Genomic DNA, 26131 nt, shown 5'->3' on the forward strand with positions numbered 1-26131 from the left:
AAAAAAAAGTCGTAATCAATAGCTTTTATTTTGAAATTTCTACAACAGCAGTGAAAACCAATTCTAATTAAATTAATTTAAAAAAAAATAATTAAAACACTGCAATCAGTAATTAAAAAATGTAAAAAGTGGATATAAATCGACATGATATACAGTGAGTTGTAGATGCGGTAACGTAGCGTAGAGGGAACGACAGTAAAAACCAACATTTTTCTGACAGCAGCGATGGAGTCGAAAATTGCAATCAGTAATCCAAAATGCGCTAACTGGATATAAATTGACAGTGAATTGTAGATGCGCTAAGAGACCATAGAAAATGATGGAAAATACTCCCAGAGACATTTCTACAGTTGGAGACATCATTGGCAGTAACATAGCTCTCTAGTGATTCAAAATTCATTATTTCTAATCATACATTCTATAGAAGCTTTTCTTTCGAACAAAAAGCTCCCAAGTCCGGGCTCGCTTTTTAAAGGCGATGAGGACAAGACCACACGACACGAATAAAAACAAAACCATGAAAGATAGCAATAACCGACTTTGGACTTTCATTCCAGCCTCGAGACGATTCTCGTCTCTCCCGTTCTTACGAGTAGGCTCTTTGAAAGCACTGGAATGTGTGTACAATGTGTTTTGCTCTTTGAGCCAGTAACTTTACGAAAAGGCAGTCAAAGTTAATTCAAGCGCGTAAAAAATGAGAAAAGGACAAACCAAGTAGTGTAAGTGAACATAGTTCGCTCGTTCACATTGCATCTGGACACGACATCTAGTTGGTTGACAACAGCTAAGCTAAATGCTAAAAACACTTATGATAAGTTCTCTCTCCAGACCTTCGGATATGTTGTCGGCCTGAGCTAGTGATATTGTCTTTTTGTCTTTTTTTGGTTTTGTTACAATGGTGATACTATTTCTTTAGAGCACAGCAGGAAGGGCATTCAATCTTTGTCTTCGATGATGACTTGCTTGCATTGTCAATTTTCTCCATGGGCTCTTGGGCCGTTGGGAACTGACACAGCCAGGCGGACTCTACGGCGCCACCTGTGGCTCCGGTGAGGCAATTGGAAAATGCGCTGTGGGCATTTTGCACATGAAGCTGTTGACTTGGGCGCAGGACATTCGCTTCCATCTTCCAGTCTGAAAGAAAACAATCCATTTCAGTGGAGCGCAAAGCTCTTCTTCTTCCCAATGCTCATTTGAGGACGCACCTGCCGTAACATAGCCACGCAGTGTTGGTCGAGGCCGACGCGCTGGATGGGTTCTCCCGCGGCCCAGTGGGTGAAGGTCACCTTGTGGCGGTCCGACCACACCAACGTGCCGGGAAGCGCCAGCTCGTTCAGTCCGGTCCACATGTCGCTGGTTTCTGATGGGAGGGAACAGAGCTCTCATGCGGTTCTCAGATGTTGACGGGGACTGTTAATTAACGGTCGGGATGCGCACCAAGGTGGGAGGCACTTTTCACCCACGCCTGCTCCACCTCGGTGCGGATGGACACCAGTTCGGCACCAAGACTACGGCAGACGAGTTGCGCATCATCCCATTTCTTTTTGCCCTCAAATGTTTTGTAGCAGAACCCGGCAAACTCCTCCCAGTCAGGCGCTGCGCATCTGGGCTCTGCAGGCGAGACCCCGTGTGAGTTGTCGTCGTCATGACAGTTAGCGTGAGATAAACAACTGGTTTTGGAACTCACCCCCGTCCGCAAACGTGTGAGACACACCCAGCGGGTCGTTCAAACTGCAAATAGTAAAGCGCTAATTAGCCGGTAGCTCTTCATGGGACTTTTCCGTGAAGGTCGGCCACTCACTGTCCGGAGGTGATCCCGTTCCCGGTGGAGCCCGTGTAGACTTGCTGTTTGGGAGCTCTCATCACAATACAATCTCCTCCGATGTGGTTCCGGATGACGCCGGCGTGAATGGCGGCCGCGCAGATGTGCGAGTCCTGCATTTACACAAAGTTGCAGTCACAGACGAGACGTCGACCGGTGGGTGGGCTCAGGCAATCCCCTACCTCCGAGTAGACCAATGTTCCAGCGACAAAGTGTTCCTCTTTGCCACACCTGGGCGGACAGTAGAAACTGCAGAAGACACACATGTTGTGAAATTGACAACAGGCAGTCATGAAACATCGTGTCAGGCGTGACTCACGTCATCGAATCGGTGAAGCGGACGCTGTTGAACTTTCTGGCGCAGGTCGTCTCATCTGTCGGACAAAAGGCGAGAGTTCGTGGCATGTTTTGGGGTTGTTGTTTTGGGCAATCAAAGCGGACGCGGATTTCACCTTCATGTGCGCATCCCAAGATGTCAAAGCGGAGGCCAAATTCTGGACGATTCTCCAGCGGCAGGATGAGGACATACTGAGCGAACGCGGGCGTCTCAAGCAGATGAGTCCCACCGCCGATGAACTAGAAATCGAATGTTTCCTTGTTTGTTGTGACAAGACTGGAGGATGAGGTCGCGGTCGACTCCATTGGCTCACCTTCCCGTCCGGGTGTTTGGTCCACTGCCTCCTATTAACGCTCAGTCTCATCTCAAGTGGGATGTCCCAGGAGTGAGTATCAGTGTTATTACAGCCCTGGGTCACGATCGCAGTCACTTTTCTCGTGTAGCCGAGGTTCACCAGGATCCAGCTGCCGAGGGCTGGAGGGGGGCAGACCAAAGAATGCTCAGGAGGAGACCAAAGTGCCAAGCGGTCAATTTTCTACGCACCATTTTTTGACGGCTTCCAGCAGGACTCCCCGTTGAGGCGGGCTTTTTCTGGGGTGGCGTCTTCCATTGAGGAGAAGGCTTTGAAGGAAGAGTCTGCGATGCTGCCGTCGGCGATGCCCAGACTGTCGAGACACACTGAGGACAGCCAAAGGTCATTTGAATTCGGAACGGATGCGTAAAATAAAATTCTGGCCATGGAGCCCCTTGTGGGACTCCTTGCATTGTTTTTCTGAGTCCTAGATTCAGTGCAGGGCGGAAGATCGCGAGGCGTGAATCCCACCTTTCTGTTCACAGCTATAGACCATCTGCAGATAGTTGGAGGGGGCAGGGCAGGACTTGTCCTCCAAAACCTCAATGTGGCATTTCTGCTGGCTGTTGCACATTTTCCTGTAGCGAGGGACGATGCCTTCCACTGAGCAGGTGTCCTCTGCAAGTTACAACACATTGGTGAGTATGAGCATTGATGCACTGGAATGAGGAACCAAACGAGCATCTGAACGGTTTGTAAGCATTGCTTCATTTTCATGAAGTTTCGTAGCAGGCCAAAGTTGTTTGGAGACTTTCAGGAGAAAACCAAGCGAAACGCGTCGAACGGGCCTTCAGAGGTAGGCGGACAAATGCCTTCATTGGCAAATGGTGGATTCTCAGCTCTTACCGTTTTCCAATGAGTCGTCGTCGTCGAATGAGTGGTCGTTGAATGAGTAGTCGTTGTTTGAGTCGGCGTCCTCCTGGCAAACGTCGTCACTCCGCCGACCGTAAAAGGCGGACTGGATGCTGATGCGGCTTTGCTTCTGACCCTCAGCCTCACACACGAGGTCAGCAGAATGCTTGTTGCAAACAAGGATCTCCTTAAAGCCTGCCAAAGCATCGTCGTGTCATTTTATGTCTCGCGTCCCTTGAAGCCAACGTTCAAGGAGACTTACCGTCATGAGGTCGCGGCGCTTTTGGCGTGTTTCCTGCAAGACAAAAGCCATAGGAGCGAGTCGGCACGTTGTGAGGATCGGCTGAGCGTCGCCGCGTCTTACCTCGTTTCTTGCACATGTAGCCTCTCTTCTTCTGGCAATTGTCAAACTTCCAGCGCCCGTTGCTTGTGAGTAAGGAAAGACAAGACGCACCAGAGAGGTCGCCGGGGTCACCTGGAAGGAGACGACAGATGCTCAGCTCCATTCCTCGCAGACAAACATCGATTGGGTTTTCGAGCCACCTCCGTCCATGACGACGTAACCCAACGGGGATCCGTCAGTCCACTCGCTGCCGTCTTTCACGATGTTGTTGTTGACGCCCAACCACAGAGAGGGAGCGCTCGGCAGTAAAGTGTACAGACCTTTGGAGGTAAATGGTCAAATGAGTTTGAAACAGTCCACGTTGGGGGAATTCAACAGCTCTGATTGCGACCGGACAGACGGACGGACGGCCGGCCAGCCAGCCAGCCAGCCAGCCAGCCAGCCAGCCTACTTTGTATGAAGGCCTGTTCATGTGAGTCGGCGATACTGAGCAGGTCGCCGCCGTGGCGAAGGCAGTCGTCTCGCGCCTCCTCCCAAGTGTTGGTGGGCTTGCGTTGAATCAGGTAGCAGAAGTCGGAGGAGGGTCGCTCCAGCCACCAGCCGCACTTTGCACTCCAGCCTGCAAGCGAGAGTCGAGTCACTTGAGGGCAAACGGGCAACGAGAGACCACCGCACGTCGACTGCCGAGTGGGACGCTCACCTGCCGGCGGAGGAAGAAGAAAGTCTTGGACCTTGGCTGCAAGGAAGGAAAAGAGAGGACACGTTAGCATTCTTAGCTTTGCCTTAAAATGTAAAGTGCTTTTAAATGAAATTTGACTATTTATTTATTTATTTATTTATTTTTTTATTTTTATTTTTATTTTTATTTTTATTTTTATTTTTATTTTTATTTTTATTTTTATTTTTATTTTTATTTTTATTTTTATTTTTATTTTTATTTTTATTTTTATTTTTATTGAGATGTGCAAAGTAAGTGGCCGTCATTTGCTGACCTTTTTTACAGATGAATGGCCGAGCATTGGTGCAGGGCCGGTCCTCAAGTTGTCCAGTCTGCGACAAGGAAGCGCAGTCTCCACGTCCTGCCGGCCTGTCTGGGACCCACTCGATCTTGCCCTGCGGACGACACGCCAGACGTGACTTTGGCGCGTTTGGTCTCGCTCGCCACCACCGCATTTGCTCCAAAATGATGTCCTTTTTTCCTCCCACTAATCAACCCTTTCCCACAGTATGACTTGAATTCATTGGACAATTTCCATCCACTTATATCACAACTTGAGTTTCAGACTCAATTTTATATCCTCAGAAATGAGCGACTTTGACTTTGTGAAATTCTGCACTTTAACCATATATGATTAATTTTTTCACTTCATTCAATTTTATTCTCATAATTTGACAACTTTGTCCTTGTTATTGCTCCAGCTGATTAACACTTCCAATATTTATCTCTTCTTGTAACAGCATGATGAGCATTTTAGCCAAAGCCGAAATTTTGCTCCTCTTAGATAATTGTTTTGCTAAAATTTGGCTTTTGTCCTCACTTGGACTTTTTGCCTTCTGATATGACACCTTCATTCTGGGCCAGTGACAACTTTTGCAGACTGCTCTAAAGGTTTGGCTTACTGTAGGTGTTGCGTCGCTCCACTCAAAGTTGCCCTTGTTCTTCTTGAGTCCCACCCAAGATTGGAATCCTCCTACATATGGCGCGTGAGCTGGAGGAAATCACAAAACGCGAGAAGAGCATTCAAACGTGTCAGACGTTGGGAAACGCTGGGGGGGGGGGTGGGGGGCGATAGCTGGCATTGGTTGTTTGACCCTGGCGCTCACCAGCCAAGAATTTGCCCTCGTCCGATGAGAGGACACTGGCGAGGTGACCCTTCCATATCCCGCAGAATGTCTCGGCCCCCTCCCAAGTTTGCATCACTCCCTCAAAGTGATAGCAAAAGCCCTTGTACAGGAAGTCGCCAGTGTCGCAGTAGGAAGCTGAAGCCGGCAAGAAACATGGATTACAAAACCACAAGGGGACGCTGCAGGTGTGAAAAGAAAGAAGAAGCGTCGCTGCCACTCACTCTCCACTCGATGGTAGCCCAATCCGTAGTCTTTGTAGGAACACAGCTGACCCACCGGGCAGGCTGCAAGAGGACGACGTGATTGCATCCTATCACCGCCAACATTACAACGGTCGTGCACACTTACCATCGGGCGACCTCTCGCACATGTACGGCAAGGAGGATCCGCACGATCCATGTCTCCACTTGCCAGGCTGACTGGAGGAGTGCACACCTTGGTTGACGTAGGCGCAGGACTCAACGTTGGGGCTGTCGCGGAAAAGTGGGGAAAAATGAGACACACCTCTGACAAACGGTCCAAATCGGAGGCTTTTCCCATCTTTCTCGGCAAAAGACAATTTTACGTCAATACACGTGCTCACCCAAATTTCGCAAATGGGTTCCATCATCTCGCAATGTGCCCTGACTGACAATGAAAGGACGCAAAGAGGTGACCTTCTTACCTCCCGTCTTGACGCCAGTCCCTGTTGGTGTAGGTCGGCGTCACACCGGTGTCGGACCAAGTCAGCAGTTTTTCTCCTGCTTCGGAAAACTGACACCAGGCCTCGTCGCAGTTCTGCAGAGTCCAAAGCCGCTGTCAATGGCGTAGCAATAGCCAGCCCAGGGCCGCTAGCGCTTTGGTCTTACCAGATTGGAGAGTCCGATCCAGAAGGGCTTGTCGCCCATTTGCTTCTTCACAAAGCTTTCCTCGTAAGACGAGGTGATGGAGACAAGGTTGCCGCCCTCCCAGATGCAGTCGTAACGGGCCCCCAGCCACCCGTTGGTTTTCTCCATCTTCTTGTAGCACTTGGAGCCGTGAGAACTCCATCCGTTGACTGTGTCACATGGTGACTGACGATCGGCTAACACTGATGAAACAGCAAAATTGTCTTGGTCAATTTTCAGCTTTTTGTGAAAAACACAAATTCAGCAAACAGATAAGAATGCAGTCGGCCGAATTGAGCTTTTGCCAACGTGATCATATCGCAAATGGACTAGTCACCCATGGTGTAGTCACCATTAAATCGCAACATAGCTGAAGCGCGAGCAGCTGATCTTGCATCACCCTCATTAGCTTACAGCCTCAATTCTTTACGCTAGGAAAATAAAAAAAGAAGACAAGCATCGTCATGTCATTTTTGTCTCCCGTCGTCGGAAGTCACCCTTCAAGGAGACGTACCGTCATGAGGCTGCTGCGGCGGTTTTGGAATGTTTCCTGCAAGACAAAAGCAAAAGACACGAGTCAAACCGTTGTGAGAATCGGCCGAGCGTCGCCGCGTCTTACCTCGTTTCTTGCAGATGTAGCCTGTCTTCTTCCGGCAATCGTCAAACTTCCAGCGGCCGTTGCTTGTGAGCAAGGAAAGACAGGACGCACCAGAGAGATCACCGGGGTCATCTGGAAGGAGATGACAGATGCTCAGCTCCATTTTTTGCAGACAAACATCGATTGGGTTTTTGAGCCACCTTTGTCCATGACGATGTAAACGAACGGAGATCCGTCAATCCACTTGCTGACGTCTTTGGTGACGTTGTTGTCGACGCCCAACCACAGAGAGGGAGCGCTCGGCAGAAAAGTGTGCAGACCTTTGGAGGTAAATGGTCAAATGAGTTTGAAACAGTCCACGTTGGGGGAATTCAACAGCTCTGATTGCGACCGGACAGACAGCCTACTCTGTATGAAGGCCTGTTCATGTGAGTCGGCGATACTGAGCAGGTCTCCTCCGCGGCGAAGGCAGTCGTCTCGCGCCTCCTCCCAAGTGTTGGTGGGCTTGCGTTGAATCAGGTAGCAGAAGTCGGAGGAGGGTCGCTCCAGCCACCAGCCGCACTTTGCACTCCAGCCTGCAAGCGAGAGTCGAGTCACTTGAGGGCAAACGGGCGACGAGAGACCACCGCACGTCGACTGCCGAGTGGGACGCCTACCTGCCGGCGGAGGAAGAAGAAAGTCTTGGACCCTGGCTGCAAGGAAGGAAAAGAGAGGACACATTAGCACTCTTCGATTTGGCTTAAAATGTAAAGTGCATTATATATCAAAGGTATGATTATGATGATGAGAGACCACATGGTCATCATCACTTGCTGACCTTTTTTACAGATGAATGGCTGAATATTGGTGCAGGGCCAGTCCTCAAGTTTTCCAGTCTGCGACAAGGCAGCGCAGTCTCCACGTCCGGCCGGCCTGTCTGGGACCCACTCGATGTTGCCCTGCGGACGACACGCCAGACGTGACTTTGGCGCATTTGGTCTCGCTCGCCACCACCACATTTGCTCCAAAATGATGAGTCCTTTTTTCCTCCCACTAATCAACACTTTCCCACAGTATGACTTGAATTCATTGGACAATTTCCATCCACTTAAATCACAACTTGAGTTTCAGACTCAATTTTATATTCTCAGAAATGAGCGACTTGGCTTTTGCCCTCACTTGGACTTTTTGCCCTCTGATATGACACCTTCATTCTGGGCCAGTGACAACTTTTGCAGACTGCTCTAAAGGTTTGGCTTACTGTAGGTGTTGCGTCGCTCCACTCAAAGTTGCCCTTGTTCTTCTGGAGTCCCACCCAAGATTGCAATCCTCCTATATATGGCGCGTGAGCTTGGGGAAATCACAAAAAGGGAGAAGAGCTGTTAGAAAAATGTGTATCTATAGGTTATCATGCGTTCTCTAATCAATGCTTTACCGCAGGGGTCACCAAACTACGGCCCGCGGGCCGGATACGGCCCGCGGGACCGTTTAATCCGGCCCGCCAACCCTGAATAAATTGTATTATTAAACTTTTTTTTTTTTTTTTTTTTGCTCATTTTGCCTGCAATGACTGCGTTTCCCCAGTAGATGGGGAAGCGCTCGCCTGCGCATTTACTACCGGAAGCCGTGTCAGAAAGCTCGGTGCACACTCACAAGTGCGTGTACGGACATGGCGCACTCGCGCTCTATTTGTATCAGTCCCGAATTTAGAGCGTGGGCTGTGACGACAGCATTCTTGTAATTTGCGCGCTGAGCTTTCAGATGCAGTTTTGCGCTAAAGCCACCCACAAACCTTCCCCTGGAATCCTTCCGTTAAAATGTCGCCCAAGTAAAGCAGGGTGAACAGTGCCGAGCGTTTAAAAGAGTTGCCAATTTGGCTCGACGTACGCGACGTGACGTTCAGCCACATGAACGTCAACATCTACCCGTCACAGATCGAGGTAAACGGACCAACACCTCGGATCTCGCCTAAGAATTGCCACAACAAATTTTACTCCAGACTATGACGCACTATCAAACTTTAACAAAAAAGACAGCAGTATCTACAAGCCTACTGGAACCTACAAAAGGATTATAAGGAAGGAACACAAGAACTTTAAGAGACTGCTCATATGTGTCAGAGAGGTTCTGCTCTGACAACTGAGCTGAACTTTTATCTGTTAAGATTGTGCATGGCACAACAGAAAGTTAATGTTCCATGGTTTTTTTTCTATGAAGAACCCAGAGAGAGCTATTTAGTTATTTATTTCCTGTTTTTTCTGTGAAGAACTCAGAGAGGGTTTAGTTATTATTTATTTCATTAATAGTGTTATTATTTGTTTCCTGACTTTTTTTCTGTAAAGAACCTGGAAAGGGTTATTAAATAACCGTTATTTGGTTATGTGTGGCTTTCTGGAAAACAATAATTTTTTTAAGCTCCCCTACGATCGTCACACTTTTTCTGTTACAAACTGCCACCGGCCCGCCATCAGAGAAGGGAAAGGTTATGTGGCCCTCACAGGAAAAAGTTTGGGGACCCCTGCTTTACCGCAATATTACTGCAATATATGCTTGCTGTTTTTATGATGTACCACAGAAGGACAGTTCCTTTCTAACAAAGACCACTTTGTTAGACAACATGCCTCATTGCTGTCTTGCACCCCAGATGAACCTCCAAGTGACCATTAAAGTCAGGGTTTTCCTAACTATCTTTATCGTAGGATTAGGTGGTAATGTATATAACCAGTAATAAATAACTTAGCTCGTTGCATCCTACACAATGTCGTAAAACTTCCCTTGCTATGTTTTAACTAGAGGTCAAAGGTTTTTTCTTCTGTATCGTGTCCACTCAAACTCCTCTTCCCAGATGTTCTTATCAGTATGTAAACACCTAGTGATTTTTTCCTTACGAGACAAAGCCCACATGCTTTCCTCCTCCCCTTTAGTGGCTTATGTCTCACACTGTGGGGAGGGCAAATCCAAATAAAAAGAGCGGGAGTGCCTACGGATATTTAGTGTGTGTAGAGATTGTTGTACGCTATCTGTACTGCACTCCTCGCGAGAAAAGACTTAATATTCGGTCTCACTTGTGGGTTGTTTGCTGTTGCTCTTCTCTTAATAGTTATTCAGTCATTGAATTAAACCTGACAAGAGCATTCAAACGTGTCAGACATTGGGAAACGCTGGGGGGGCAATTGCTGGCATCGGCAGTTTGACCCTGGCGCTCACCAGCCAAGAATTTGCCCTCATCCCATGAGAGGATGCTGGCCAGGTGACCTTTCGATTCTTGGCAGAACTTCTCGGCATCGTTCCAAGTGCGCTCCATCCTCCCAAAGTGATAGCAAGAGCCCTTGTACAGGAAGTCGCCAGGGTCGCAGTAGGAAGCTGAAGCCGGCAAGAAACATGGATTACAAAACCACAAGGGGACGCTGCCGGTGTGAAAAGAAAGAAGAAGCGTCGCTGCCACTCACTCTCCGCTCGATGGTAGCCCAATCCGTAGTCTTTGTAGGAACACAGCCGACCCACCGGGCAGGCTGCAGGAGGACGACCTGATTGCATTTTTTCCTCCTTTCAGCGTCAACATGACAATGGGGGTTCAGACTTACCGTCGGACGACCGCTTGCACATGTACGGCAAGGAGGATCCGCATGAGCCATATCTCCACTTGCCAGGCTGACTGAAGGAGTGCACACCTTGGTTGACGTACGCGCAGGACTGAAGGTTGGAGCTGTAGAGATTGGTCATAAAAAAAAACATACACACCCGAGAAACAGTTTCCCCTCCCTTCTCCGTGCCCCGCCTGACAATGAAAGAACGCAAAGAGGTGACCTTCTTACCTTCCGTCTTGACGCGAGTCCCTGTTGTCGTAGGTCGGGATCACACCGGTGTCGGACCAAGTCAGCTTCTTTTCCCCCTCTTCAAAAAACTGACACCAGTCCTTGTTGCAGTCCTGCCGAAACCAATCCCGGTTGTCAGTCAACTACCGGTAGCGAGCCAACAGCAGCCTGCGCTTGCGTCTCACCAGATTGGAGAGTCCGATCCAGAAGGGCTTGTCGCCCATTTGCTTCTTCACAAAGCTTTCCTCGTAGAACGAGGAGATGGAGACCAGGTCGCCGCCCTCCCAGAGGCAGTCCTGACGAGCCCCCAGCCAACCGTTGTGGGTCTCCATCTTCTTGTAGCAGTTGGAGCCGTGAGGATTCCATCCGTTTTTGGGGTCACATGATGTCTTGGGATCGATTAATGCTGATAAAACAGCAAAGTTAGTTGCCTTGGTCATTTTTCAACGTTTGGTGAAAAGCAGAAATTCAGCAAACAGACAAGAATGAAGTCGGCCGAATTCACTTTTTGCCAAATTGCGTCGCCTGCTTGACTGGCAATCCACAACTGACAGGCTATTAGCCTGAAAGAATACAGTCACAAGAGATAAACAAGGCCAGTTTCAAGATGCTGAATGATCTCAAAGAACCAACACGGGCTGCCACAAATGATTATTTAGCTCATGGGCTAGTCACCCATGGTATAGTCACTATGGAATGGCGAGCAGCTGATCGTGCATAACCTTCAATCGCTTACAACCTGAATTCTTTACGCTAGGAAAATAAAAAAAAGAAGACAAGCGTCGTCATGTCATTTTTGTCTCGTGTCGTTTGAAGTCACCGTTCAAGGAGACGTACCGTCATGAGGCTGCTGCGACGGTTCTAGAATGTTTCCTGCAAGACAAAAGAAAAAGACACGAGTCAGCACGTTGTGAGAATCGGCCGGGCGTCGCCGCGTCTTACCTCTTCTCTTGCACATGTAGCCTCGCTTGTTCCGGCAATCGTCAAACTTCCAGCGGCCGTTGCTTGTGAGCAGGGAAAGACAGGACGCACCAGAGGGGTCACCTGGAAGGAGACGACAGATGCTCAGCTCTATTCCTCCAGACCAACATCGATTGGGTTTTTGAGCCACCTCCGTCCATGACGACGTAACCCAACGGGGATCCGTCAGTCCACCCGCTGCCGAATTTCGTGATGTTGTTGTTGACGCCCAACCACAGAGAGGGAGCGCTCGGCAGAAAAGTGTGCAGACCTTTGGAGGTAAATGGTCAAATGAGTTTGAAACAGTCCACGTTGGGGGAATTCAACAGCTCTGATCGCCACCGGACAGACAGACACACTACCTTGTATGAAGGTGTGTTCTTGTGAGTCGGCGATGCTGAGCAGGTCGCCTCCGCGGTGAAGGCAGTCGTCTCGCGCCTCCTCCCAAGTCTTGGTGCGCTTGCGTTGAATCAGGTAGCAGAAGTCGGAGGAGGGTCGGTCCCGCCACCAGCCGCACTTTGCACTCCAGCCTGCAAGCGAGAGTCGAGTCATTTGAGGGCAAACGGGCGACGAGAGACCACATGTCGACTGACGAGTGGGATGCCCACCTGCCGGCAGAGGAAGAACAAAGTCTTGGACCTTGGCTGCAAGGAAGGAAAAGAGAGGACACGTTAGCATTCTTAGCTTTGCCTTAAAATGTAAAGTGCTTTTCAAACGAAATTTGAAATACATTTATTTATTTGTTTATTTGTTTTTTAATTTTTATTATGAATTAATTAATTTAATTAATTAATTAATTTTATTTATTAATTATGATTATTATGATTATTATTATTATTGAGAAGTGCAAAGTAAGTGGTCGTCATTTGCTGACCTTTTTTACAGATGAATGGCCGAGCATTGGTGCAGGGCCGGTCCTCAAGTTTTCCAGTCTGCGACAAGGCAGCGCAGTCGCCACGTCCTCCCGGCCTGTCTGGGAGCCACTCGATCTTGCCCTGCGGACGACACGCCAGACGTGACTTTGCCGCGTTTGGCCTCGCTCGCCACCACCGCATTTGCTCCAAAATGATGAGTCCTTTTTTCCTCCCACGAATCAACCCTTTCCCACAGCATGACTTGAATTCATTGGACAATTTCCCTCCACTTAAATCACAACTTGAGTTTGAAACTCAATTTTATATTCTCAGAAAGGAGCGACTGACCTGTGAAATTCTGCACTTCAAGCATATATGATTTATTTTTTCACTTCATTCGATTTTATTCTCATAACTTTATTCTTGTTATTGCTCCATCTGATTAACACCTTCAATATTTATCTCATCTTGGAACAACATGATGAGCATTCTAGCCAAAGTCGAAGTTTTGTTCCTCTTAGATAATTGTTTTGCGAAAATTTGGCTTTTGTCCTCACTTGGACGTTTTGCCTTCTGATATGACACCTTCATTCTGGGCCAGTGACAACTTTTGCAGACTGCTCTAAACGTTTGGCTTACTGTAGGTGTTGCGTCGCTCCACTCAAAGTTGTCCTTGTTCTTCTTGAGTCCCACCCAAGATTGGTATCCTCCTGCATATGGCGCGTGAGCTTGAGGAAATCACAAAAAGCGAGAAGAGCATTCAAACATGTCAGACGTTGGGAAACGCTGGGGGGGTGATAGCTGGCATCGGCAGTTTGACCCTGGCGCTCACCAGCCAAGAATTTGCCCTCGTCCCATGAGAGGACACTGGCCAGGTGACCTTTCCATATTCCGCAGAATGTCTCGGCCCCCTCCCAAGTTTGCATCACACCCTCAAAGTGATAGCAAGAGCCCTTGTACAGGAAGTCGCCAGTGTCGCAGTAGGAAGCTGAAGCCGGCAAGAAACATGGATTACAAAACCACAAGGGGACGCTGCAGGTGTGAAAAGAAAGAAGAAGCGTCGCTGCCACTCACTCTCCACTCGATGGTAGCCCAATCCGTAGTCTTTGTAGGAACACAGCCGTCCCTCCGGGCAGTCTGCAGGAGGACAACGTGATTGCATTTTCACCGCCAACAATACAACGGTCGTGCACACTTACCATCGGGCGACCTCTCGCACATGTACGGCAAGGAGGATCCGCACGATCCATGTCTCCACTTGCCAGGCTGACTGGAGGAGTGCACACCTTGGTTGACATAGGCGCAGGACTCAACGTTGGAGCTGTCGCGGAAAAGTGGGGAAAAATGAGACACACCTCTGACAAACGGTCCAAATCGGAGGCTTTTCCCATCTTTCTCGGCAAAAGACAATTTTACGTCAATACATGTGCTCTCTCAAATTTCGCAAATGGGTTCCATCATCTCGCCATGTGCCCTGACTGACAATGAAAGGACACAAAGAGGTGACCTTCTTACCTTCCGTCTTGACGCGAGTCCCTATTGGTGTAGGGTGGCGTCACACCGGTGTCGGACCAAGTCAGCAGTTTTTCTCCTGCTTCGGAAAACTGACACCAGACCTCGTCGCAGTTCTGCAGAGTCCAAAGCCGCTGTCAATGGCGTAGCAATAGCCAGCCAACGGCCGCTAGCACTTTTGGTCTCACCAGATTGGAGAGTCCGATCCAGAAGGGCTTGTCGCCCATTTGCTTCTTCACAAAGTCTTCCTGGTCCTTGGAGGTGATGGAAACAAGGTCGGCGCCCTCCCAGAGGCAGTCGTAACGAGCCCCCAGCCACCCGTTGGTTTTCTCCATCTTCTTGTAGCACTTGGAGCCGTGAGAACTCCATCCGTTGACTGTGTCACATGGTGACTCACGATTGGCTAATACTGATGAAACAGCAAAATTGTCTTGGTCAATTTACAGCTTTTTGTGAAAAACACAAATTCCGCAAACAGACAAGAATGCAGTCGGCCGAATTCAGCTTTTGCCAACGTGATCATTTCGCGAATGGACGAGTCACCCATGGTGTAGTCGCCATTAAATCGCAACATAGCTCAACCACGAGCGGTTGATCTTGCATAACCTTCGATAGCTTACAGCCTCAATTCTTTACGCTGGGAAAATAAAAGAAGAAGGCAAGCGTCGTCATGTCATTTTTGTCTCCCGTCGTTGGAAGTCACCCTTCAAGGAGACGTACCGTCATGAGGCTGCTGCGGCGGTTCTGGAATGTTTCCTGCAAGACAAAAGCCAAAGAAGCGAGTCAGCACGTTGTGAGAATCGGCCAGGCGTCGCCGCTTCTTACCTCTTTTCTTGCAGATGTAGCCTTTCTTCTTCTGGCAATCGTCAAACTTCCAGCGGCCGTTGCTTGTGAGAAAGGAAAGACAGGACGCAGCAGAGAGGTCGCCGGGGTCAACTGGAAAGAGACGACAGATGCTTGGCTCCATTCCTCGCAGACAAACATCGATTGGGTTTTCGAGCCACCTCCGTCCGTGACGACGTAACCCAACGGGGATCCGTCAGTCCACCCGCTGCCGTCTTTCGTGACGTTGTTGACGCCCAACCACAGAGAGGGAGCGCTTGGCAGAGAAGTGTAGATACCTTTGGAGGTAACTGGTGTGCAACAAGAGTTTGAAACACTCCACGTTGGGGGAATTCAACAGCCCTGGTTGCGACCAGACAGACGGACAGCCTACGTTGTATGAATGCCTGTTCGTGTGAGTCGGTGATGCTGAGTAGGTCGCTTCCGTGGCGAAGGCAGTCCTCTCGCGCCTCCTCCCAAGTCTTGGTGGGCTTGCGTTGAATCAGGTAGCAGAAGTCGGAGGAGGGTCGGTCCCGCCACCAGCCGCACTTTGCACTCCAGCCTGCAAGCGAGAGTCGAGTCACTTGAGGGCAAACGGGCGACGAACGAACACACGTCGACTGGCGGATGGGAAGCCCACCTGGAGGCGGAGGAAGAAGAAAGTCTCGGACCTTGGCTGTAAGGAAAAGAGAAGACACATTAGCACTCTTAGATTTGCCTTAAAATGTAAAGTGCATTACAAATGAATTTATTTACTTCTTTATTTGCTTGGCCGTTCAATTGATTGATTGATTGATTGATTTGTGCATTTCTTAATTTATTAGTTGTCATTGATTATATTTATTTGTGATGATGATTTTTAATATTCTTGTGATTATTATGAAAGGGAAGTGAAGTGCAAAGTGAGCGCTCGTCTCATTTGCGGACCTTTTTTACAGATGAATGGCTGACTTTTGGTGCAGGGCCAGGCCTCAAGTTGTCCAGTCTCCGACAAGGCAGCGCAGTCACCCCGTCCGGTCGGCTTGTTTGGGACCCACTCGATCTTGTCCTGCGGACAACACGCCAGACGTGAGCACATTTTTTCCCAAAGTCCTTTTTCCTCCTACTCGTCAATATTTTCTCAAAGCAAATATATCTCATTGTTGTCAATTTAGAACTATTTTCCAGTTAAAGCACAATTTGAGTTTCAGACTCAAACCGTTGTCATTTTATTCTCCTAAAAGTCCCACTTTGACCTGTGAACTTCTGCACTTTGATCATTTAGGATCTCATTCATGTTTTCCAGTGAATGACTACTATATTATTTTCAAAGAACCCCAACGTTGTGCTCGTGAATGCTCCAGCTGATTTACACCTTGAGCATTTTTCTATTCCTCTAACGGGACCAAATGTCGTTTTTTTTCCCTTCGAATTCAGTCCAAATTTGTTCCGCTAAAATGAGCCTTCCGATATGACACCTTCATTCTGGGCCAGTGACAACCTTTGCAGACGGCTCCAAACCGTTCCGCTTACTGCAGGTGTTGCGTCGCTCCACTCAAACTCGTCCGTGTTCTTCCTGAGTCCCACCCAAGATTGCGATCCTCTTACATATGGCGCGTGAGCTGGAGGAAATGACAAAAAGCAATTGAGCGCAAGAGGCGCGTTCAAACGCGGCAGACATGGTGACACGTTGGGGGACGATAGCTGGCATCGGCCGTTTGTCTCGAAGCTCACCAGCCAAGAATTGGCCATCCACCAGTGAGTGGATGCTGGTCAGTTGACCTTTCCAGTCTTGGCAGAACTTCTCGGCCTCCTTCCAAGTGTGCTCCTTCCCCTCAAAGTGATAGCAAGAGTCCTTGTACAGTAACTCGCCAGAGTCGCAGAAGGAAGCTGAAAGCAAAAGAAAAACCAATTGGAAAACCACAACCACACGACACGGGGCGGGTGCGAAAAGAAAGAAGAAGGGTCGCTGCCACTCACTCTCCACTCGACTGACGCCGAGTCCGTAGTCTTTGTAGGAACACAGCCGTCCCTCCGGGCAGGCTGCAGGAGAATGAGGCGATTGTGTTTTTCTCCTCTGAGCATGCGTCAACATCACAACGGAGGTTCACACTTACCGTCGGGCGACCGCTTGCACATGTACGGCAAGGAGGATCCGCACGAGCCATGTCTCCACTTGCCAGGCTGACTGGAGAGGTGCACCCCTTGGTTGACGTACGCGCAGGAAGCAACGTCGGCGCTGTCGGGGAGAAGCCGTGAAAAGCGAGAGACACATCCCACAAAGGGGCCAATTTGAAGGCTCCTTGCTCGTCTTCCCTGTGCGCTCGCTCAGGTTTAGCAGACGGGTTCCATCATCTCGCCGTGTGCCCCGCCCGCCTGTCAATGAACGGACACAAAGAGGTGACCTTCTCACCTTCTGTCTTGACCTGAGTACCAGTTGGCGTAGGTCGGCATCACAACGGTGTCGGACTTAGTCAGCTTCTTTTCTCCCGCTTGAAAAAACTGACACCAGGTCTCGTTGCAGTTCTGCAGAGTCCAAACCCGTTGTCAGTCAACTAACTACCAGTAGCCAGCCAACTGCCCCTTGCGTGCGCCTCACCAGATTGGAGCGTCCGATCCAGAAGGGCTTGTCGCCCATTTGCTTCTTCACAAAGATTTCCTCGTAAGGCGAGACGATGGAGACCAGATCGCTTCCCTCCGAGACGCAGTCGTAACGAGCCCCCAGCCAACCGTTGGTGGTCTCCATCTTCTTGTAGCAGTTGGAGCCGAAGCGGCGCCACCCTTTGGTCCTATCACATGTCTGAATGACTGGGAATAGAATAGGATAGAATAGAATAGAATAGAATAGAATAGAATAGAATAGAATAGAATAGAATAGAATAGAATAGAATAGAGCTTTATTATCATTGTTACATGTAAAACATTTTGTGACAGAGCTCGCCTTTTATTCCGTTTCAGCCAATTGCATCACCTGCATCAGCACTGACATCAGACCAAAAAACGAAGCATCGCCATTTCGGTCCTCCGATAGGATGACAAGCGTTGGGCAGAATGGACCGAGCACCCTGTCTTACCTCGTCTCTTGCAGACGTAGCCGCGCTTCTTCTCGCAATCGCCGACTTCCCGGCCGCCCTCGCCACCGAGTAAGGAGTTGCAGCGTCGGCCGGAGGGGTCACCGGGGTTATCTGGAAGGAGACGGCGGATGCTCAGCGCTCCTCCACGGAAATGGACATTTCCCGGCCAGGTTTTAGAGCCACCCACCTGCGGCGGCCGACTGGACGGAATTGGGTGAGGATTGGGCCGACGGCTCGCTGCCGTCTTCAACCGTGGTGTCCAACCACACAGAGGAAGCCTTTGGCAGAAGACCTTTGGGTCAAAGGTAAACACCGTTGAAACATCTCACAGGTGCATGTGCGAAACACTTAACCGTAATGAAGCGCGGATGACGTCTGGCTCGTGTCCTTGTCGCTGGGGGCCACAAGCTTTTCTTTGGAATGTAAGAAACTTGGCAAAAATGCATGTCGTCTTTCATCAAGCACATTGAACAGCCTACCTTGGACGAAGGCGTGTTCCTGGGAGTCGGCGATGCCGAGCAGGTTGCCGCTGAGGCGGGCGCACTTGTCTCGCGCCTCCTCCCAGGTCTTGGTGGGCTTGGAGTCGATCAGGTAGCAGAAGTCGTTGGCGGGGTTTTCCTGCCACCAGCCGCACTTTGCGCTCTTGCCTGCAAGCGAGACTCGGGTCACTTGAGAGCAAAGAGGATTTTGCACGTGGGCTGCAGGGTTGGACGCCAGCCCACCTGATGTTGATGTCGGCGCTGGGAGAGGCGGAAGAGAATCTCTGGCCTTGCCTGCAAGGATGTGAAAGGGTCAAATATGAGGGAGCGCCCAGAAGACAAAGGGCAAATGAGAGGTCGTGACTTTCCGACCTTTTTGACAGATGGATGGACGAAGGGTATTGCAAGTGTCTATGTAAACTTCAGCAGCAGTCGTCAATTTGGAGCAGGCATATGGAAATTTCGGACGATACCACGGGGCGTCATACTGCGGAGGGAGGACACAGCGGACGGGGCTTGAGCGTGTTAGGTGTTGCAGTTGTTCAGATGGCCTCCCAGCAAATTCCTTCAAAGTCACTTTATTGATTTAAATCTCTCCAATTCATTTTCATAACCGCTTTCTCACAATCAGACTTGTTGCCATATTCAGACCGAAACTTTTCAATGAACAAATGTTTCCCTGGAAAATGAAAGGTGCACTTGGATTCTACGGATCACTTCATTGGTTTTTCCATCTAAATGATCATTTGAATCCTCATCAAATGGAAAAGACGGTTTGTCTCGGAACACCTCTCAAGGCAAGTCGGATTCAAATCAAACCATTTGACAGGCAGAGCATTCTTGTCAGATTTGTCCTCCTAATTCAACACAACTTTGTTCTTCTCAAAGGACACTTTTTAACTTTTGCATTCTAACATGACGGCTGCATTCTGGCCAATTGACCACTTTTTGGACCTCGATCTGTTGCACACGTGTCACTTACTGTAGTTGATCCGTCGGACCACTCCAAGTCGCCTTGGTTCCGCCTGAGTCCCAGCCAAGACCAATATCCTGGTCGCATGTGAGCTTGAGGAGAGCAGAACAAAGACTTGTTGTGAAACATTGCGGCTCGATTGCTGGCCTGCTCAGTTTGTCTTGGCGCTCGCTCACCAGCCAAAAATTGCCCGTCAACCTGTGAGTGGACGCTGGCCAGGTGACCTCCCTTGTTCTTGCAGAAATCCTCAGCCGGTTGCCAGGTTGTAGGTGTCTCCCCAAAATGGTAACACGAGTCCTTGTACAGGAAGTCGCCAGAGTCACAGAAGGAAGCTGAAACCCAAAAGAACCTCGTTCGAAAAGCACAAGGAGACGCTGCAGGTGGAGACAGAAGAAGCGTGGCTGCCACTCACTCTCAACTCGATTGTAACGGTAACCCAAGTTTTTGTAGGAACACGGCCATCCGTCCGGGCAGTCTGCAGGAGGACGACGTGATTGCAATTTTTCCTCCTTTCAGCGTCAACATCCCAAGAAGAGACAGACTCACCGTCGGGCGACCACTTGCACATGTATGCCAAGGAGGATTGGCACGATCCATGTCTCCACTTTCCAGGCTGACTGTGGTGGTACACACCTTGGTTGACATAGGCGCAGGACGCAACGTTGGAGCTGTCGGGGAAAAGTGGGGGAAAATGAGACACACAACAAGCCAAATTGGAGTTGATTCTCCTCTTTTTGGATCAAAAGAAAACAAAAGCTGGTTTTTAACCTGCTCACACATTTTTGGAAAGGGCTTCCAAAGTGTTCCCGTGCATCTCTCCTGACACTGAACGCAAAGAGTGGGGGACCTTCTTACCGTCCGTCTTGACGCGGGTCCCAGTTGGTGTAGTCCGGCGTCACACCGGTGTTGGACCACGTCAGCTCCTTTGCTCCCGCTTCAAAAAACCAACACCAGTCCTCGTCGCACTTCTGCCGAAACCAATCCCGGTTGTCAATGGCGTAACAAAAGCGAGCCAACAGCCGCTAGCACTTTGGTCTTACCAGATTGGAGAGTCCCATCCAGAACGGCTTGTCGCCCATTTGCTTCTTCACAAAGTCTTCCTCGTCCTTGGAGGTGATGGAAACAAGGTCGCCGCCCTCCCAGAGGCAGTCGTAACGAGCGCCCAGCCAACCGTTGGTAGGCGCCATCTTCTTGTAGCAGTGGGAGCCGTGAGGAGTCCATCCGACTTTTGCGTAACATGTTGGCTCAGGAATGATTGGTCCTGATGAAAGAGCAAAGTTGCCTTGGTCATTTGTCAGCGTTTGGGGAAAAACACAAATTGAGCAAACAGACAAGAAGGAAGTCGGCCGAATTCAGTTGTTGCCAAATTGCGTCACCTGCCTGACTGACAATATGAGCTCAATCAAGTGGAACTTAAGCGTTGGGCAGAGGCTGAGATCAGCCGGAGTCAAATTGCCTGTTGGCCGTGCACAAAGTTGGTCAATAAAGCCAATTCTGAGTGTGAAATCATCTATCCACAAAAAATCAACAAGGCACTTCTTTTTTTCTTTTTTTCGTCATCAACTGTTTTCAAGATGCTGAATAATTTCAAGGACATGTCAAAGGAGGGAGGAAATTCAGTCCACTTCTGTCTGACATGCTTTCGGCGCAAACAGTAATGCGGCCATAACGTAGTGCGTGCAATGTCTGTTTTTTTTCATTTATTTTTTCTTTTAGTGTGTCAAATGTTCGCATAACCAAATTGATTACATGTGGATAAGTAATATTATTATTTGGATGAGTGAAAGGCAATTCATTTGGAAGCAGTTGTGTGGCCTTGGAATCCCCCCCGCCACCCTCCCTTTGCTTTTCCTCTCCGGCCTCTGCTGTCCCCCCCCAACCCCCATTGCCTGCACGGAGCAGGGGAGAGAGGGGCGGGCGAGAGGAGACGAAGAACGAACGAAAGAACCCCAACACGACACCACTCTCAGCAGCAAATTGACATCACGCGACAATAAGGGCGCCCCAGTGCCCATTGAACGGATTTGAGATGGAAGTGAGTCAGCTATGGAAGAGATTTTTTTTTTTTTTTTTGAGAGTGCTCGTGCCAACCCCCCGCCCCACGTGTATGGCGCCCTGAGCGGTCGCGCATATTACTCTTAGCAAAAAGCGGCCCTGCGTAGGACTCCCACCTGATTCTGATGTCGGCGCCAAACGATACTCAAAGGAATCTCTGGCCTTGCCTGTAAGGACATGAGAGGATCAAATATGAGAGAGCAACCAGAAGACAAAGGGCAAATGAGAGGTCGCGACTTTCTGACCTTTTTGACAGATGGGTTGCCTATGCTCAATGCATGTTTCCATGTAAACTTGACCACTAGAAATCAATTGGGCGCAGTCACCATTTTTGCCATTTGGATACCACGGGACATCATTCTGCGGAGGGAGGACACAGCGGGTGGGCGTGACTTGAGCGTGTTAGGTGTTGCAGCTGCTCAGATGGCTTTCCAGCAAATTCCTTCAAAGTCACTTTATTGATTCAAATCTCTCCAATTCATTTTCATAACCTCTTTCTCATGATCAGAATTGTTGCCATATTCAGACTGGAACTTTTCAATGAACAAATGTTTCCCTTGAAAATGAAAGGTGCACTGCGATTCTACTGATCACTTCATTGGTTTTTCCATCTAAATGATCATTTGAATCCTCATCAAATGAAAGAGCCAGTTTGTCTTGTAACACAACTCAAGGCAAGTCAAATTCAAATCAAACCATTTGACAGGCAGAGCATTCTCGTCAGATTTGTCCTCCTAATTCAGCACAACTTTGTTCTGCTCAAATGACACTTTTTAACCTTTGCCCTTTTTTTTGGACCTGGATCTGTTGCACACTTGTCACTTACTGTGGTTGATCTGTCGCTCCACTCATATTTGCCATTGTTCCTCTTGAGTCCCAGCCAACTATAATAGCCTCGCATGTGATCTTGAGGAGAGCAGAACAAAGACTTGTTGTGAAACATTGCGGCTCGATTGCTGGCCTGCTCATTTTGCCTTGGCGCTCGCTCACCAATCAAAAATTGTCCGTCAACCTGTGAGTGGACGCTGGCCAGGTGACCTCCCTTGTTCTTGCAGAAATCCTCAGCCGGTTGCCAGGTTGTAGGTGTCTCCCCAAAATGGTAACACGAGTCCTTGTACAGGAAGTGGCCAGAGTCACAGAAGGAAGCTGAAACCCAAAAGAACCTCGTTAGAAAAGCACAAAAAGATGGTGCGGTGTGAAAAGAAGCGCCGCTGCCACTTACTCTCCAGTTGATAGTAAATGGAAGCAGATTCTTTGTGGGAACAGGTACGTCCATTCGAGCAGGCTGCGGAAAGATGACGTAATTGCGTTTTTCTTCTTTCAGCGTCAACATTACAACGGGGGTTCAAACTTACCGTCGAGCGGCCGCTCGCACATGTACGCCAAGGAGGATTGGCACGAGCCATGTCTCCACTTGCCAGGCTCACCGTAGGACCGCACACCTTGGTTGACGTAGGCGCAGGACTCAACGTCGGAGCTGTCGGGGAAAAGTGGGGAGAAACAAAACACACAACAAGCCAATTTGGAGTTGATTTTCCTCTTTTTTGATCAAAAGAAAACACAAGCTGTTTTTGAACCTGCTCACACATTTTTGGAAAGGGTTCCAAAATGTTCCTGTGCATCTTGCCGGACACAGAACGCAAAGAGGTGACCATCTTACCTTGCACTTTGACGCGTGTTCCAATTGGTGTAGGCCAGCGTCATACTGGTGTTGGACCAAGTCAGCTCCGTTGTTCCGAAAAATCCACACCAATCCTCATCGCAGTTCTGCCGAAACCAATCCCGGTTGTCAATGGCGTACCAAGGGCGAGCCAGCAGCACTTTGGTCTTACCAGATTGGAGAGTCCGATCCAGAAGGGCTTGTCGCCCATTTGCCTCTTCACAAACTCTTCCGCGGTCTCGTCATTGATGGAAACAAGGTCGCCGCCCTCTAAGGCGCAGTCGTACCGAGCCCCCTGCCAACCGTTGGTTGTCCCGGCCTTCTTGTAGCAGTGGGAGCCGTGAAGAGTCCATCCGTTGTCACATGTTGGCCCAGAATTGGTTGATCCTAATGAAACAGCAAAGTTGCCTTGGTCATTTTTCAGCATTTGGTGAAAAGGAGAAATTCAGCAAACAGACAAGAATGAAGTCAAAATGAGTTATTTTCAAATTGCGTCACCTGCATGACTGACAATAAATATGAAATAAACTAAAATAATGTATTCACCCAAAAAAATCAACAAGACACATTTTGAATGATTTCAAGGACTGTTGCACATGTCTGAAAAGGGAAGAAATACAGTCCACTTCTGTCATTCTGCCGCCACTCGGGTGACAGAAAAAGATTTTTGTTTTTTGAACTCAACTGCTGCCCACAGGATGGCGCTAGAAGTCAACAAATTCCACTTCCAGCTTTTTCTTTTTTCTTTTCATCAATTACCAAAAGATACTTTGACAATCTATGCACAGGAAGACGTGTTGGAATTTTACGCCTCTTGTAACAAATCTTCGTGATTATCACTTTCTTTGCCCCACCGCCCACACACGCTCCAGTGCAACGTATTTGCCCCCCTTTTTTTTGGGGGGGGGGGGGGGGCGGGGCCTAAGAAGAACGCAATGTTCTCTAATTGTGTCGGGTTTTTTTGGGGGGAATAAGAAAAACGCAATGTGCGGTTGCAAATATTAAAACCAATAGTGGTGCTGTTGTGTTGCTAACTTACGCGTGTGCACGTCGCTATATACGCAGACAGATTGTAGCCCGAATGACGTTTTCGTTGATTTTGTTTGGAGGGACGGACAAACAAGTGCCACGTTAACATCAAAGTGGATCAAATGATATATTCGCTCCTCTAATTGTGTAGGTTGCATGTCGATATGAAAACTTGTTTGGTGGTAAAAAGAGAGCAGGGAGGGCTCTGGATACACTCCATCACTATTGACTAAACGACTTATGTTGCAGACCGGACGGACATTGTCATTACTCGTAAATACAACCTTTGCTTATAATATATTTCCGAGACGAGGAGAAAAACGGAGTTTGCCTTTCCAACAAAGCGATACACCGTTTTGTCCTCACTGGGGCTCTTTTACTCCCCAAACATATTTGATGTATGTCTATGTTGAGGACTTGCTGTATATCATCCTCCCTGTGATATTGGGGATCTCGCATGTTCATATTTAACATGTACAATCATTTTCTTCTGCTCTGTCACTTGAGTTCCGGAATCATTCTCGTTTCCTCGCAAACTTCTTTCTCTCGAGTTGCCGTGCGCATTTGGGTGAGGGAGGGGGGAGTGGGGTTGGAATGTGCCATTGGGTCTCGTAATCAATGTCAGCTTGTTGAAGAGGCATAAAAACAGGTAAAAAAGACTCTTTGCACTCACAACACAAAGTTTACGTGCACAAAAGCAAGCGCTGTTACATCCATTTGAAAAGAACTCCATTTGGGTCCAAAAGGTGGACCAAATTTGGGTTGAAAATCAAGCCAAACTCTTTTGCGCAGAAAATGGACTGATTTTGTACAAAAACTCCTCAAATGCCATAACGCCCCATAGTTGAGACCAATTAACCCAGCTTCCTAAGTCGGTCCAATTTTGAACCCGGCGGTGGATCCGCACTGCCAACCGAACCACACACTTCCAAAGTTGTCATTAAGTTGTACATTTTGGCCGATGGACTCACCGTCTGCGCAGGTGTACAACATCCATACAACGCAAGACAGAAGAACCAGCGCCAGGTGCGCGGCCGGCGGGGTCTTCATGGCCTCGAGGCTATTGAACGCAGAAATCTCGGTGTGGTGCACGCACTCGTTCCGCTCGAAACAAGGACAGCCGCCCGGTTGACAGGCGCTCGCTCGCTCACTCGCTCGGCTGCGGCTGCTGCGGCTGCTGCGGCTGCTGCTCGGCCCCCACCTTCGCGAGTAACGCACCCTCGGAAGAGCGCGTTCCCGCGGAGACGCTCTGTACGTGTGCGCGTCTTTGAGCGATGGAACGCGATATCATTTTGGCCACCTTTGTCCAGACTTTGGACACCACTGATTTTATTCGCTATGGGAAAGAGGGGACGCAAGAAAAAAAGGGGAACAACCTTTCGGGTCACCTCAACCTACGTTTTAAAGTGAAGCCAAGTCATGTGTCAAAGTTTTTTGTTTTTTTTTACTCGACATCAGTCAAAGTGGAAGCAGCTCATGACGACGTCGACTGACTGAAAGGTCAAAAACATTGGCTCACTCAATCAGCCGACATTTTCTCATCACATCAGGGGGGTTGCTTGCGGAAAAAAAAAGGCAAATGAGCAGATTGTCACGTAGCAGGAAGGATGGCTTCTGAAAAGACACCGCCGTTTTTTAACCAAGCGGTTGGGGTGTCCAGTGGCGTGCTGGGACCATTTTGCAGCCCGGGAGTTTCAAATCCAACCGGCCCAATGGCAGGCGCACAGAATAGTGGAATACCGCCGCGTCACTTGACTCCACTATATTTAAGCGCTGACCACGGGTGACTATAACAGAAAATAAAAGATGATACATCATTAAAATATATAACAAATAGGCTACTGTAGCAGTTGAATTATGTTTTATGTTCAAGATTTTTTTATTCGTCACGTTTGAGCGTGCCAAACAAGGAATTTGACTTCGGT

At 48.9% G+C, this 26131-nt stretch overlaps 1 protein-coding gene across 1 annotated transcript; it reads right to left on the reverse strand.

The window, feature by feature from the left end:
- Positions 1-9: 9 nt before the first annotated feature.
- On the reverse strand, positions 10-25365 carry LOC133156774 (uncharacterized). Its single transcript, XM_061282764.1, has 80 exons — positions 25178-25365; positions 23350-23564; positions 23178-23284; positions 22873-22994; positions 22740-22802; positions 22508-22663; positions 22344-22423; positions 21763-21877; positions 21634-21684; positions 20503-20723; positions 20318-20430; positions 20009-20130; positions 19875-19937; positions 19639-19794; positions 19472-19554; positions 18862-18976; positions 18733-18783; positions 18490-18657; positions 18198-18302; positions 18011-18121; positions 17536-17744; positions 17350-17462; positions 17054-17175; positions 16917-16979; positions 16671-16826; positions 16470-16558; positions 15885-16005; positions 15598-15633; positions 15352-15519; positions 15140-15268; positions 14961-15071; positions 14856-14891; positions 14324-14544; positions 14139-14251; positions 13823-13944; positions 13698-13760; positions 13456-13611; positions 13263-13351; positions 12644-12764; positions 12378-12413; positions 12132-12299; positions 11921-12040; positions 11752-11853; positions 11647-11682; positions 10995-11215; positions 10810-10922; positions 10579-10700; positions 10444-10506; positions 10202-10357; positions 8256-8344; positions 7833-7953; positions 7672-7707; positions 7423-7590; positions 7216-7335; positions 7037-7147; positions 6932-6967; positions 6400-6620; positions 6216-6328; positions 5900-6021; positions 5773-5835; positions 5531-5686; positions 5327-5415; positions 4699-4819; positions 4407-4442; positions 4158-4325; positions 3907-4026; positions 3728-3838; positions 3626-3658; positions 3358-3558; positions 2983-3129; positions 2703-2837; positions 2473-2633; positions 2275-2398; positions 2142-2196; positions 2005-2071; positions 1802-1935; positions 1688-1731; positions 1438-1611; positions 1206-1360; positions 10-1134 (listed from the first exon to the last, which is right to left on the reverse strand). Exons 1-80 carry the CDS (start codon positions 25254-25256, stop codon positions 1027-1029), a joined length of 9210 nt encoding a protein of 3069 aa, XP_061138748.1. The 5' UTR covers positions 25257-25365; the 3' UTR covers positions 10-1026.
- Positions 25366-26131: the final 766 nt, after the last annotated feature.

The sequence above is a fragment of the Syngnathus typhle genome, linkage group LG1 (assembly GCF_033458585.1).
Source record: "Syngnathus typhle isolate RoL2023-S1 ecotype Sweden linkage group LG1, RoL_Styp_1.0, whole genome shotgun sequence".
Taxonomy (NCBI): Eukaryota; Metazoa; Chordata; class Actinopteri; order Syngnathiformes; family Syngnathidae; genus Syngnathus; species Syngnathus typhle.